We start from the raw sequence: 16282 nt of genomic DNA on the forward strand, positions 1-16282 counted from the left end.
TTCCTTTACAACGATATTTTATACAAAATATTGCTAATTGATTTTGGCATCAATTTTTATTTTTATTAAATAATACTTAGAACACAAAAACTTAGAGATTAACAATCAGCTGTTCTAACCTTTCCTTTTAACGTGATCTCTTTTTCTGAGTTACCTCCATCAATTTCAGTGATATACTAAAACCTTCATCTTCTAATTATCTTTAGATGTAAATATACTTATCTTCTGCTGTGAAAATTAAGAGTTTAGCTCTCTCTATCCATTATACTCCTCCTACCTATAATTGACTATTTATTATTTTCCTAAAAGTTTCTATTAGTTGTATGGATAGCTTTATATAGTATGCTTAAACCTGGATTTTATCATTCACCACCTATCTCTTAATTTCTCTGTGTTTATATTGCATTGCAGTTGGCAAGATAAGAAAACATTTTAAAATTGTATTTTATAAAACATAGATTTTGTAATTTACAGGTCAAATAAATTTCTTATAGGGAAAAAAACCATATATTCACTATTTTAATTTAACACAAAAGCATACAATCTGGTAAATAAGCAGAGCAGAAAAAAAGGTTAAAAATGAATCTTCTATGAAATGACAAATTCCTCTAAAAGTAAATGTCACCATGAAATATAGAGGCACACTTGATTCATTAAGATGCTATGTTTCTTTATATTAGCTACAGGTTTTGAACAAGATTAATGGAGAACTTTAAAAATAGTTTATGTAGATTAAGAATTCTGGAGAGGAAGCTATTATATGGTTGTATCTTCTTTAAGTTTTTAAGGTTTCAGTTATATAAATGTCTCTCTTTTCACAAGTCATTGAAGTAAATGTTTTAAACAATACACAGATTTTAAAATAATTTATAGAATCAAAATTAAAACTTATTTTTATGGTAATTTATATTTTGAAGACTTTACTATGAAAGGATTTCACTTTTGGATATTTCATGGTGATAAGAATGCTGAGAGGAGGAACAGGCTGAGGGTCCAGGAGAGCAATCATAAACCTGACCTTGAAAATAAATGGGGTACACTGTTATAAACGTATAATTTGGTAGTAGCCAAAATTCATTGACAGCCACCCTGTCAATGAATTTGGCTGGTATTAGTCAGACTTAACTTTTCTTGAGGAAGGGAAACTAAAACATTAGAGTGATAAGTATGGATAGCTGTGAAACAAGTACATTGTCATCAAGCTAAAATTTCCTCAGTTATCTCATTTTGAAAAACAAAAATACATGCTGGTGAGTCCACCATGTTGTGAACTCGCCTAAGATGATAATTTTCACCAGTTGTTCAAAATATATATATTAAAATTAGAAAGAATAACTGTATCACACCTGGGATATTTGTTTTATAGCTGTTCACCACATGCTTTTTTTAATGACAATCTGGAATATACCTAGAAGAGAGTACCATCGTGATGACTAGCTCAAAGCCAAGCGCTGTGAGAAGTATTTTGAAGGAAAAACGTTGCATAATCTGGCAATTCAGATGGAAGCAGTGGTCAAATGTTACAGAGCTGTCATAGAGAAGAGGAATTTGGCTTGCTTTACTATAGGATTGTTGGTTTTAGTAAAGACTAGAGAAAAATGTTCTCACTCTCAGATCTGTCCAAACATGGTCTTAAACACTTTTTATTTTCTTTTGCACCTACAAGAGATAATTTTGTTTGGTTTTAGATTCTTCTTGTTCTTGGAACCAATTTGCTTGTTCTGCACAAAAGTGTATATCTAAGCACTGGGTTTGTGATGGAGAGGATGATTGTGGAGATGGACTGGATGAAAGTGACAGCATTTGTGGTGAGTTGTTTTCTGTATGTTCTCACTCAGTTTCTAGATGCATTATACAAATGTTCTGTCATTTTAGAGGGCACAGAAATCTTTGTTTTCTACTTTATCTTGACATGAAGTGTTTATGTACATTTCTATGTAGTTGCTTTTATTATTTTTATGACAGCCTACAGGTTATCAATGCTCAGGTTTTTTCCTGAATAGTGATACAATAAATGTATTCACAAATTTTATTTCTAGTCTTCAGTGATTTTTGGATAGATATTAATAACTAGAATTGTTTGAATCAAATAATCAAAAATGTTTTAATGTTTCTTAATATGTGTTTTCATCTTAACCTTCAAAGGTATTACACTGATTTATACCAAAGAGTTACACATGCTGTATGTGTGTATGCATTATAATAATTATTATTATTGAGTTGTCGTCAATGGAAAGTAAGGAATGAGGCTATTGTATGCTAGTTGAAAATGTACTTTACAAGTTAGCCTTATATAATTAGCAGTATAGTGTCCAACATCTATGTTTAACTAGTACATGTCCACTGCATATCCAACATCATTGTTTTTAAATAGTCACAAAAAAAATAATTTATATGGAATTAATGAATTTTTATTGGGTGAAAGAAGGAAGGAATATAATATAAAAGTTTATTATACTTGACCAATTATAATTTATTTATGTCTATCTATCTGATCGGTTTATATATGTGTGTGTATATGTATATACATACATACATATAAATATATATGTTTGTATCTATAAATACATATTCTCTACTCATTATAAAAGCTGTATTTCATAGTTTTTTCATCCTCATCTTAGAGAGGAAAGGACCTGAATCATAGAATAAGGTGTACAAATAGACTTAAGTATATTTAACGCCTTTTTTAAAATATCAGGAGTCTGGCCCACTCTTTATGTTACTGCCGTGGAGACAAGTAGGTAAGATCTTATAGTGTTTAAGCCAAACTGAAGTTCTCTGGAGATAACATAAAACTAGAGCTGTTTTTCAAAGCAAACACTTTATTTCTTCTATTTAAGCTAACCAAAACCTACTTTTTATTTATACTACTTTTTTTTGTTTATACAGCCAAAACAATTTAGTTATATGACAGATAAAGGTAAATATAAAAAGATCACTATCACTATAAAGCTGTGCAAGAAAAAACTAATCAGTAATCAATTAGATGACTGGCCACTGTCTTTTAACTACTTTGTTTCTTTTTCTATTAAACCTTTCTTTTTAATTTAATTTAATTTTATTCCTTTCTTTTTTAATTTAATTTTATTTAATTTTATTTTATTTCTTTATTTTATTTTTGTTAAAATTTTATAAAATTTTAACAAAAAGATCAGCTCCTTACAATGGTTTGAACATGCTTTCAGTGTTTAAAATAATATCGCTGTGGATTCTTTGTTTAACCCTACATTACATGGCTCCAAATGAATAAAGACCTTAAAAGACCTTTAACCAAATGGATAAAGACCTTAAAAGTCATACAGAATTGAATTTTCCCACCCCTGCATCTTCCAGCTCTGTGTTCAGGGTAACAAGCCACTTCATTTCTTATTTCTCAAATTCCTTACTATGAAAGATACAAAAAGGTCTACCTTTTCTTTTTATAACTGTTGTAATTATCTAAATGACCATGTTCACTGTATAAATGAATTTGATCCTATTTTCTTTTGTTCTATTTCTTCTGCTTCCTCCTTTATTTTTCAGAATTATTGTCAGATCTACCATTATTTTCACTGACAATATATTGTCATGTCTATTGTTATTGTCATGCCTATATCTGTCAGTGTCCTGAGAATGTAAAAAGAAAAGATTAAAATTGTAAAGGGCATGTTTACCTATTGTCAAAAAAAACAAATTTAATTTAATTGTAGACTAATTTTTTATACTACCAAACCGGTGCCACATAAAAATTACTGCTTTAGACCAAGCGTCAATCAATGAACCAAACCTAATATTTTAGGATTAGAAGTGAACTTTATAAATAGTTTATCTCAGCAGTTCTCAACCTTAGCATACAAAACATCCTTCTCAGAAGTGTGTTAAAAATGTAAATTCTTAATCCCCACCTCCAGATATCCTAATGTAAACTGAAAACACAATCTTTCTTGATAAGCTCATAGTGGTTTTAACTTGAGATTTAAGGACCTATTTTAAAATCAAAGTGTAGTGTACCTCCATTATTTAATAAAAAAAATAGAGGTTAATAAATTTACCTGAGTTCACTCAGTGAATCAGCAATGACAGAGTTTGGACCAGAATTCAGGTGTCTGAAATACTTACTAAATAAGGTAGTAACTTAGCAATCAAACCTTGTCTCTGAGTTGGTGTACAGGATGGATCTGGTGGAATACCTTTGGCTTGTCTCCCTTCTCCTGTGGGATTCATATCCCTGAGGAAGTCAATATGTCTTCAGATGACAGTGGTGATTATGAAATGAAGTCATATTTTATCTTTGTTCCATTTTTGGGGGGACTATGGACTACTTTTTCTTTGTTCCATTTTCTTTATAGTTGACTATGATATTTTGGCATGCTCATAGCACAAAATCTGTTGAACTTATCAAGGGAGCCAGAAAATAAGCTGCAAAGAGCCGTAAGCCATTTCATACATTGAGGTATTTTAGTAATTATGTAGTCATAACCTACACTTTGCAGATAGTGAAATTCAGACACTAGTCTTCTCCAAAGTCATACAGAATGAAATTTCTCAACAGTCAAAATAATGCTTTATCTATTATGTCTACCTTGAGAATGAATTAGGGTGACAATAAAAATATACACAAATAATTTTACATGTATCAAACCTCTTTAGCAGAAAAAATGCATTTTTGATCTCAAACTTGATAAATATATTATAGAAATTAGAGCACTAATTGAGAGTATAACAGTGAAAGTGACACTGTGCTCTTATGGCAAGCTTGAAAAGATAGATACTAAGAAGAAATAAGATAAAAGTCATTTTTTTCGGGAAGATAATTTTATTTTCAAAGGTATTAAAAACATAACAGGTAGCAAATAATTCATTTTAAAATGAAAGCAACATTCATTTAATAGATTTTTATGATTTTTCATAATAGGTATATTAAACTTCATTTTGTTAACATTTATCCTCATTCAAATGAGCAAATCTGAATTATCTAGGAGACTTCGCAGCACTCATTTGCTGCCTTGTCCTCCAAACTAAAGTGTACGTGAGGGAAAGGCAAGTTTATGTTGGAAAAGCTCACTGGGAATTCCTGTTTTGTCACTGCGCTGCCGCCCTCAGATACAAACAAGGCATTGAAAAGCATATTCTGCTGGTAATGACTCTGTGACAGAAAAGAAAGATATGCTGATAATTCAATTAAAGCATGTTGGTTATTGTTTTAAATGTTTGGAAACAATTATATTTATTCAATATAGTCAGTCATTTTCTTCCTGGTGATATTAACTTTTTCTGAATAATTCTAATGTGATTTTTAGCGTATTTTCTATGGGCAGCTTTTGTTCATGAGAAAGTGAAATTAAGAAAGTTAGATTTAAGCATCCAATAACTAATTGACTCCACAAAGTTTATGTAAGTAACAAACAAACGATTCAATATGCATGGCTATATTTGGGCAAAGGAAACATTATGAGAATAAATCTTTTCTTATTTTACATGATTACGCTATGCCCATATAAGGAGAAACAAAGTGAAAGCACCTCTGATCCTTTGAATTTACAAGTCAACAAGCACGTTTTTTTCGCAATGTGCATGTGAAAAGCAACATCATTCAACTAAAGGGACATTGAATTAGTAAAGCAGGGAAAAGATAGATTCTATTTAGTAAGTGTGTAAAAACAGAAGGAATATGCACACATTTATTCTTTTCAAAAATACAAGGTGGGGATTAATAATGGCATTAGTAGTTAAGAGAAGGTATTTAGGAATGAAAAAGAATTTGCACTCCCAGCTCAACATGCGGCGGCACCCTGAGTGACCTATGACTTTCTGCAAGCTTTTCAACTTCCTTTTCTATGAGATGAGATTAATAACAGTTCTCCTGTTTGCAGTTATCATGAGTATTAAATGAGTTAACATGGTCAGTGATGATCATATCTTAAGCAATAAATTCTAATATTATCCTGATATGTTCAGTGCTTTTAAATGTTTACTTCAGTCTACTCACAGTTCAATAACATGTCTATGCTTTGCTACATTTTACAAAAAAAATGTTATTTTCTGCCATATAGCTTTAGGAAACATAACTTTGAAATTAAGAAGAAATATTATCTATAGATATCAATAGGTATCTGTAGAGGAAGAACACTATTTGATGATTCCAAATAACTACAATTGCTTTCTTGTCCGCAACATTTTTCTCCATCCTTTCTTTCTTAAATGAAATATACATGATATACCTTTATCAGGAGACATGCAGTGATCTTAATGGCATTTTCTCTTTGGGTTCCAGGTGCCATCACCTGTGCAGCTGACATGTTCAGTTGCCAGGGCTCCCATGCCTGTGTGCCCCAGCACTGGCTGTGTGATGGTGAAAGGGACTGTCCAAATGGAAGCGATGAGCTCTCAACAGCAGGCTGCGGTATGAACATTCATGGGGCAGGCTGCATGTGAAAGAAAGCTATGGCAGCATCCTTAGACATTTACTTTTGTACTGCTCACCATATCACATTTCTCTCACTTTCTCAATCCCTGGACTCACAGTAGTGTTGGCATTAATCAGGTGGAATGTTGTCAGCATAATAACCCAGCAACCCCTCTCACCTCTGTTTAAAGCCTTTGGAACGTGCACAGTGGGATTACCCATTTTAAAACAGTTCTGATAGACTCAAGAGTTACCATTTCACTTCTGAGATAATGTAACGGTCTGATATGTGTGTGAGTGTGGTAGGTTTGTTACTTTCTTTTCAGCGTCTACTGCCCTGTCCCCCTGCCTCCACCATGAAAACTTTTAGATTGCCTGTTTCAGATATTCTGTAAATAGCATCTGTGATCCTAAATAATTACTGATTGGAAGGTCAGTGAACACCTACTAGCCCTATAGATAGGGTATTAACCCTTAGGTCAGGTGAAAATATTATGGTTGTCGTTGAATGAAGCTGGAGGATCAGAGGAACACCTTTGGAGGTCAGACAATTTACCAAGTTCCTGCCTCTAGGTGACCTCAGGAAATTTACAGACAAGCACTCAATAGAGATTTTTTTACAAATTCCTTTGCATGATCAAGAAAATAGAGACTGAACAATTGATCCAAAACATTGTTGTGAATTCAGCTCATTAAAATGAATTCTGCCAATCATCACTCCCAAAACCTGACTTTAGGCCTTTAAAATCGTATTTGAAGCCGTAATGTAAGTGTGTCTATATGTTACGTGTGTATGGGGGATAATTAAAATAAAGAGGAAAAAGAAAACTTTGAGTAGACCTACGAGCACAGAATCTATGCTACTGTAGAATAATTCACTTTGATCTTGAAACTGATGTGTGTGTCTGTAAAGGTCAGTGGGGCCACTGAGGGCTACATGCTAGAATTATGCATCAAATCAGGGATCCAAATGGTCCCAGTATACTGTTGCTATTGTAGCAGTTGACACTCTGGGATGCACATTAAAACTCTTGGGCCGCATGGGTGCTGTTAAGTAAATTATTCTAAAATATGACAAATTGTACTCAAGTGATCTGAAAGTGTTAATGCCAAACAAGCCCCTGTTGCTCAGTGTTTTAAAGAATAACTCATGCATTAGAATTGGCACAATGCACTTGAGTTATATAAGCTGCTGCATGGTTAAAAGTGAGAAGAATTATTAGTAACTAAGTTTTAGTTTTATTATAATGGTCAATTTTTAACACTGGGTCTATGTGGCCTTCATATTATTTTTCAAATTGATTTGTTGAAAATAAATTATATTTGATTAATTATTATTGTTATTATTATTTGCCTATTCATGCCCCTTAAATCATCATTACTGAGTTGAAAACAGAGATTTTCTTTATGGAGTTTGAGGCAATCTAGGGAAGGGACCCAATAAGTATGTAAGAAAATAATTATAATACCTCAACTGTCAGAATGATATATGTAAATAATTCTAGGTCATCACAAAGGAGTATTATTTAAAAAGCCTAGAAGTCTCATAGAAGAGCTTTAAGAAAAAAGTAAAAACGTGATCCGAGCCATAAAGGACAAAGAAAAGAAAGAGAGAGGTAGTCCAGGTAGAGGAAAGTGCCTGTTAAGACATTGGTGGGGGTGGGGGTTGGAATACAACTAAACTTTTTCAAGTGTTCATTATATATCCATTTTTTTGTAGGTGAATTTATTTACATGATCGAATTACCAAATTCAATTTAGGAATCTTCCCAAAATAATTGTCAGGTTGAATCTTAAAGGGCACCTAGGAATTTGAGTACCTAAGCTTAGCTGATGTGCTTCATATAACTTATCTAGTTCCCTCAAGAATGTATCAGATTTTATCATCTTTTTTAAATGCATAGAGAAAAAGATGCGCAAAGAAGGTAAATAGCTTTCTCAAGATACAAGAGGCAGAGAGGCTTTTCACAAAACCTTTCTCTTCTGTGTATATGATAATGGCATGCTCTTTTTTATTTAAAAAGTTGGTATATAATTGAAACATAACACTGTATTAGCTTTAGATGTATATGATAATGCTTTGATATATGTATATGTTGTGGAATGATAGCCACGATAAGATAGTTAACACTCATTTTATGGCAGATTTTTGACATTCAAGATATCCTAAAACTTGAGTCTTACCCTAGTGTTTATCCTTTAAATGTAAGAAAAGGTCATTGAGAAAATATTTATGTGACCCTTAAAACCTCTACAGTTCTGTGCATATTGTATTAAAATTTATTTCCTTTGCATAACTTACCATCTTTTGAATATCTGCTGAAGTTTTATAGCACATTTTTATCAGCCATTTTTCTACTAGTTAGGCCCCTTGCTAGACTGAACACACTGTTCATGGATCAGTATTCTGAAAGGATCAGTCATTTTTTTCATAAATTGATGTTCCTTTATGATGTGATGCGTGTGGTCAGGCTCATCACACCATAGAACTTAACCCATTTCAACACCCAACTCTTGAAATCACCTAAATAGTTTATCACTTTCTCCATAAAACAGTAACTTTGTCAGCCCTTTTGACTATTTTTTTTCATGTTCATCGTATTAGCACTTAGTGATATTTTTAGATTCATTTTTCATCAATTAAGCCATGTTTATATCTCTTTACTAGCATCTGTACAAGCTTGAGGAGAAAAAAGAGCGACATTATTACAATTTTCTTTTTACTTATTCATTATATTTATTCTATTTTTACATTATTTTATTGTATTTAGCTATTACTATTTATCCCCCATGTCTTCTTCCATTTCTACGCACCACCACAGTTGAGTAACCTTTAAAAAATTATATGTGAACTTTTGAATTCCTGCTTTAGGAAAGTTACAAATTGCTAAATGACCTGAAATTTCAGGTTCTTTCTAGAAGTGTTGACTCTATTAGTACTAAAACTTTGAATTATGTGTGTATTTATATTAACATATATTCAAATGTACTAATAACTATATATTAATATGTTAGTGATTTATCTGATATACTAAATTAATAAAGTTTTCAAATGACTATAAATTATTGAGTATAAGTGCAAACATTCCCCAAACTCCTAAGGTGAGGGAAGGTAAAATAGATACTCATCTAACTTTTTGTTTTGTGATGGCTTTCTTAGCTCCCAATAACACGTGTGACGACAACACTTTCACGTGCCACAATGGGGTGTGCATCCCCAAGCAGTTCGTCTGTGACCACGACGATGATTGCGGAGATGGTTCCGATGAGTCTCCGCGGTGTGGTAAGTGGGTATAAACTTTTCTGGAGAAGATTCTCGGGCTAAATGCGGTTATTTTTTAAAGCCAAAGAATATATACATAAATAACAAAACAAAGATGCGCATTTATTAATATCACTAAAACATTTAATTTCAGTAACATACACACTTAAAGAAATATAATCTCTTTAAGCTGTACAATAATTACACATTTATTTGGAAACTATAACTACTGGCACTGTATTCTTATTAGGAACCACACCAAAAATATTTATAAAAATATATTTGGTTTTAATTGGTTGATATGGAGATGAATGAGACAGAGGCCCACCAGAAAAACTTACTAAAAGGAAAATCAGAAATACAATATAGTATAACATACATTGTCAGGTAGAAATAAATATCACAATACATGAAATCAGAGCTGAGAAAATGACCTTTGAAGCACTAAAGAAGCAGGGAATGTTAGAGGAAATCCTACTTAGATGCTAGAGAGTGCAACATGATGGTTACAAGCAGGACAAGCTGGAACCAGCTGGCCTGAGTTCAACTTCTGCACCTGCCACTTTCTGACTGTGTGACCTTGGAAAAGTTATTTTGCCTCTAGGTACCTCAATCTCCACATCTGTAAAAAATTATAACAACATTGCTTAACTCTTAGGCCTGATAAGACAATTAGAGGAGTTAGTATTTATAAAGTGGTAAGAGCAGTTCCAGACACAGAATGAATTCTGTATATCTTCACAATGACCTGCATATTGAAATAATTGCGACATGATGACTAGTTGTTTGTGATGTAAGTTGAAGCCAACAAATTGACTTGAAACTAGATCCTAAAATTTTGAAATACTATGTTAAATAATTTGTATTTAATTCTTCTGTCTCTCAGTGGCCAGAACACATTTTGATCAGAGGAATGTCTCAGTCAAATTTGTGTTTTAGGACCATCTTTTTCAGCGGAGTGGATGAAATACTGCCATGGGGAAGGGGAGCAGTATGGCAAAAGTAAACTAGTTAGGAAGTTATTGCATAGTTCTGATGTTTAACGATGTGCTACTGAACCTAGGCTCAAATGGTGGAATGGAAAGTGCAGAGGGGCTCAGAGTTAAATTACAGTTAAATATAGAGGATAAAGGAAAAGTTCTAGCTTGATAACTTGGTGGGTTTGTTCCTCTTAGTTAGCTTCAGATCGCAGAAGTTCAAGGGCCAGTTTTGTTTGTGCACGAGAAAGATGCGATGAAAAATTAATTTTGGATATTTTTTAAATGAAGTGCTTCAGATAATCACATGAAACTGTGTAGTGAGTGTTTGACAGCTTGGTTCTAAAAACCAGAATGATGATCAGGACAAATAATATTAATTAGGTGACCATCAGCATAGAGGTGATATCCAAATATGATAATGAATGAGAACACAACACACTGTAGAAAGGAGAGAGAGGAAAATACACTGAACGTTGAAGGACTGAAGGCTTCACCTACAACATTTTGTGGTGGAACAGAAGAGGACTGCATAAAGAAACAGGAGAAAAACAAGAACAGCGAAAGCAAAGCTAGAGACAAGCCCAGATTTTCAAGGGAGGTGATCAACAATGTCAAAGACTATGGGAAAATGAAGTAGGAATCTGAGACATTTTGAATTTGACACCTGTCACTTGGAATCTGTTAGCTCTGAAAAAGTTCAGAATGCAGATGTTGCAGAAATGATATGTTAATGAATCAAAGATGAACTGGAGGTAAGGGGAAGTGAAATTGGGTAGTAAAAGGAAAAGAAATGTGTGGTTATGACTTAGGTTAATGGATCTTTATGGTTTGGGGGCTAGGAGAGCCTTGAATGTATTTAGTAACAAAAGGGAAGAACTAGTGAAGAAAGAGACAGAGAAAAGAAACATTAAGCCAACTGAGAAAGTCCTAGTTTTGCCTTTCAATGTGATAAATACCTCAATTAAATAATCCTTGTTGTTTTAGTTTTTTATGAAAGTTTTATTTATTTTAAACCATAAAAATCTTACTTTCTATTTCCAAAACTAGAATATTTGTATAGATTACCAGAAAGTTTGTAATATAAATGACAAGTTTTATTATTATAATATTAGGGGAAAATTCAGTTTAAAATTTTATAATATTCAAAATCAAATGAATTTTACTTATCAGGCATGGACATCAACATTAATAATTGGCCGGTGGATACCATGATTTGAATAAAGTTTTTCCATGCCTCTAAGCATCAATATATAATAGTTACAATAGTTTTTGTGCTTATTGCTCTGTAATTGACTTCTAATTTTTCTTATTTTATCAATTTATTTACTTTTTGAATGATTCCCAAACATAAGCAAGATATTACAGTTTCTAAGAATTATCACTGTAACTCAGAATCATTCATATGTCCTGGTACTATAGCTAGCCAAGCTTGGTCTTTAAAAAGTTCTAATACCTTTCATTTTATTTTTTAATTCAAAGGAAACTTTTTAAAATTATAGCTAATAGGTAAGCAGAGATGGTATATTGCAATGCTGCATTCTTATTTTTTCACCTAGAAACAGTAACAGTGTTGTTTACAAATTTATTTTCTGGACTTTTGTTCTACTTCCAAACCACAAATATCGCTTGCAGATATGACCTCTGTCCCAGAGACAAATGAGAAACATTTCCCACAGGAGGTATGGGTACCCACGTGGTTATTTAGGTATAGTGTACCTTAGAGTATAAAGTTTTAATTAATATTTGTTATATAAAAACACAAATCAGAATATTTATTTCTTTGTCTTTAGAATACCGACAGTGTAATGCAGAAGAATTTAGTTGTGCTGATGGGCGATGTCTTTTAAACACTCAGTGGCAGTGTGATGGAGACTTTGACTGCCTGGACCATTCTGATGAGGCACCTTTAAACCCAAAGTGCAAAAGTGCAGGTACAGAAAATACATACTATGATTTTTCAAAAATTTGTCTTTTTTTTAAATGGCAAAACTGTGACTCTGATTTTTAGTTTAGGACAGTAGTCAATAAAAAGAGATGCAAATAACTAAGCACTGGTGTTTCTGCTGATACCATGTAGGATCCTTAATGTTTTGGAGCTAGTCTTAGAAATTTAGTATGTGTCAAAAACATGAAGACTTGAGACAATGAACCTGATAAATCTGTCACCATTCCAACTTCAAAAAAGATCACTTTATTATAATACATATTGTTATGTGAATGAAATTTCCCTATCTAAATTTACTCAAAAAATCAAACATAAAAGAATTTGAGATTTACTAGAAGTCTATATTATCCATACTTTGGCAAAATAAAATAAATTACATATCATCTTGGTCTATTTATCATTCACTATTCTAAATTGAATATATAGTCATGTATTTTAAAATAAAAATTCAAAACTTTCATATAGTTTGCATGTTAATGTGCTTTCTTTTATCATGTTGCAATAAAGAGTAATAATGTTCAAGTCATCGGGATAAGTGTCTGCAAAACCTGGACTTCTTTTCATAGCTATATTTGGAACAACTATTATTCACTAAAAGTGTCTTTTTTAATGCCCTGATTTGAAAATGTCCATGTTATATTCCAAGATGAAAAGAATTAGGAATTTCTACCTGTTCTAGATTCTTAATTTTTAGTGACATGTAATTTCTCAGAGACTGACGGCTTGTGGGAAATACCATATTATCATCACACTTTTTAACTCATTCATCACACTATAAGATGCTGTTAATTTTACTATAGATTATTATTTTGACTCTTAATTTTTATAATAATATTTACAGTGGGTTGAGAAAAAGTAAAGTTTGCCCTTGATTTTCTATATTTTGTGTATAAAATATTATGCTTAATATAAATCATTTATATGTACATGTACTTACTATAGTTTTAGACACAGAAATTATATTTGTGAATGTTTTCAACAATTGCAGTATAAAAACAATAGCATGTCCTGATATTCCTTTTATTTTATTTTCTTTTTCCAGAACAGTCATGCAACAGTTCATTTTTTATGTGCAAAAATGGCAGGTGCATTCTGAATGAAGTTGTTTGTGACAGTAAGGATGACTGTGGGGATGGTTCAGATGAGAGAAACTGCCATAAAAATGAATGTTTGAGTAAGAGAGTCAGTGGATGTTCTCAAGATTGCCAGGACCTTCCAGTCGGTTACAAGGTAGGTAGTCATCAAAAATATTAAACCATGGAATGCATTAGAATTTGAGATAATGAAAACTATCTGATCCATTATAGCTGTAAAACTTAAAAGGCATCAAAACATTGTTAGGAAAGATGATTTAAATGGCAAGTTTCTACATATGCAAACCATAATAATATTGTGGTATAATATTGTGAAAAGCCTCTCAGGAAGGTGAAAAATCAATATATTTTTCAATACATGCTGAACATAAAGAAAAAAAAGTAATGGAAGACCAGTGTTAGGGAGATACTGCTATGTTAATAGCTGCATTCAATAGGTATGTAGCTCTTAAGTTCCTATTTATTAGTCATTCTCCCTCCCATATGTGTTTAAATTAAATTGGCTAATAATTATTTACCACAACATTAAAGAGCACAATATTTTTTCATATGAACAGAAAAAAAGCATATGGAATAATAGAACAGTATACAGGTACATTAAAACATAAATCATGAATAAAATCCTTATTGCTTGTTGTTTGTACCATTTCCCAGCGTGTTTAGCTGACAAAACTGGGTAAGAAATGGCTTTTGAAAACATCCCTGTTTATTCTTGTTGAAATGGAGGATACAAACAATAAAATATTAACATTTAAGTTGTGCATTAGGTAAATTGATTGGGTAAATGTGAGAAAATCTCAGAAAGAGCAATTCATTTGAAATAGTATTGTTTACTGAGCTCTAGTTCGGCATAAGTCACAATAAGATGTGGATTTTCTGAAACACAGAAGGTGTCTAATTCTAGGCAAGACCCTCACAGAGGCCAGATTTTGTTCTACTGCGTGTTGCACTGATAAGAATGTACCTGGAGTACTGTGCATATTTTTCGGAAATGGCAGTTTAAGAGGCTCCTTTACAAATTGTAGAGTATACAAATGTGTACATCCAGAAACATAAGGGGTCTGGAACACACGCTGTTGAAACGAGTTTTGACTGGAGCAAAGATGGCTTATTAGCTGTGTTCAAATATATGAAGTATTGGAATAGGGAGAATATTTAGTCTGAGTTGTTTCAAAGGTTGGAATTGGGAGCTAAAAGGCAGATTTTGTTCAAAATAAGAAAGACTGTTCTAAGATCAGAGCTCTTTATATTGGAATGAGCTGACTTATTTTTCACCACCAGAAGTGTTCCAGATGGGGCTGAATGTCTTTCTTTAAAGGATGCTAGAGAAAAATATGTGTACAGTAAAGATGGGCCACTTTTCCTATCAGCTGCGAAATTGTGTGAATCCAGTTCTACCTAACAGTAAAGTCAACCAAATGACTAGTTTGCCATTTTATTTATTTTTAATGTTTTATTTATTTATTTCTAGAGAGGCGAGAGGCGGGTGGGAGGGAGAAAGAGAGAAAGAGAATGTGTGGTTGCCTCTCATGTGCCCCCTACTGGAGATCTGGCCCGCAATCCAGGCTTGTGCCCTACCTGGGAATTAAACTGAAAACCCTTTGGTTCTCAGGCCTACACTCAATCTTCTGAGCTACACCAGCCAAGGCAATTTAGCATTTTTAATCTCAGAATTTCTGGTACTATGATTAATTTAACTATATTGATCAGGATTTTTACCACATATAGTTACAAACTAAATGATACAATAATTACTTTCCCCGGTACAAAAACAGAGATAAAATGAAATATCAAGAAAGCTACAAAGATGCAGACAACTGTACTTGAACAACAATGAAACAAAAAAAATTAAAGAAAGCTACATATATTAAAAAAAGTTTTTGACCAAATATTGTATTAAGAAGAGTTGGTTAAGTTTATACACAAGACAAACACTGTACCATAGGTAAAATAAACCAAGGCAAAGTGTCAAGATAGCTCTTAATGGGATATGTGTATCAAATACTTAATTTTGTCAGTAAATATTTAAAATCTAACAAAGAGAAAATACATTAGTGACTTATGTAAAATCAGCATGAAATGTTTCCTGAAAAAAACGGGAAATCTATCATAGAATTATTATGGTCAACAACTTAAAATTTTAATTAATATGTTTTTTTATTTTCCTTTTTATTGAATTTGTCAGGGTGACACTGGTTAACAAAATTATTTAGGCTTCATGGGCACAGTTGCAGAACTTTATTGTTTTAGTTCTGTCTACATCATATATACTATAAGTCTATTTATCTATAGAACATCTGTGTATCATAGAATATATCTCTATGTCTCTCTATACACATATTTTTTTATTTCTCTTTTTTTTAAATTTATTTAATTATTTTTCAAGTACAGTTTTCTGTCCATTACTCCCATCCCATCCCATCCCCCCGTGCTGCCCCCTCCCTCCCATCTCCACCCTTCTCAGTTGTTGTCCATGTATCCTCTATATATGCTCCTCTAAATCCCTCCCCTATTTCCCCTGAAATTCCCTCTCCTCTTTCCTCTGGTCACATATTTTTAAATTTTAATTTTAATTTTAAATTTCAAAGTAGATTTATTTATTTTTGTCCTGTG

At 32.4% G+C, this 16282-nt stretch overlaps 1 protein-coding gene across 1 annotated transcript in view; it reads left to right on the plus strand.

Moving 5' to 3' along the window:
* Nucleotides 1-16282, plus strand: part of LRP1B (LDL receptor related protein 1B) — a gene marked incomplete at its 3' end in the record, with an annotated part of 1343287 nt that overhangs the window by 1197109 nt on the left and 129896 nt on the right. The window contains exons 52-56 of the mRNA XM_037064526.1: nt 1689-1808; nt 6257-6385; nt 9549-9671; nt 12421-12561; nt 13618-13805. Coding sequence (XP_036920421.1) covers nt 1689-1808; nt 6257-6385; nt 9549-9671; nt 12421-12561; nt 13618-13805 — 701 coding nt within the window. The remainder of the gene's footprint in view (nt 1-1688; nt 1809-6256; nt 6386-9548; nt 9672-12420; nt 12562-13617; nt 13806-16282) is intronic.

Source organism: Sturnira hondurensis, unplaced genomic scaffold (assembly GCF_014824575.4).
Source record: "Sturnira hondurensis isolate 20B ecotype Veracruz unplaced genomic scaffold, ASM1482457v3 Scaffold0015475, whole genome shotgun sequence".
NCBI lineage: Eukaryota > Metazoa > Chordata > Mammalia > Chiroptera > Phyllostomidae > Sturnira > Sturnira hondurensis.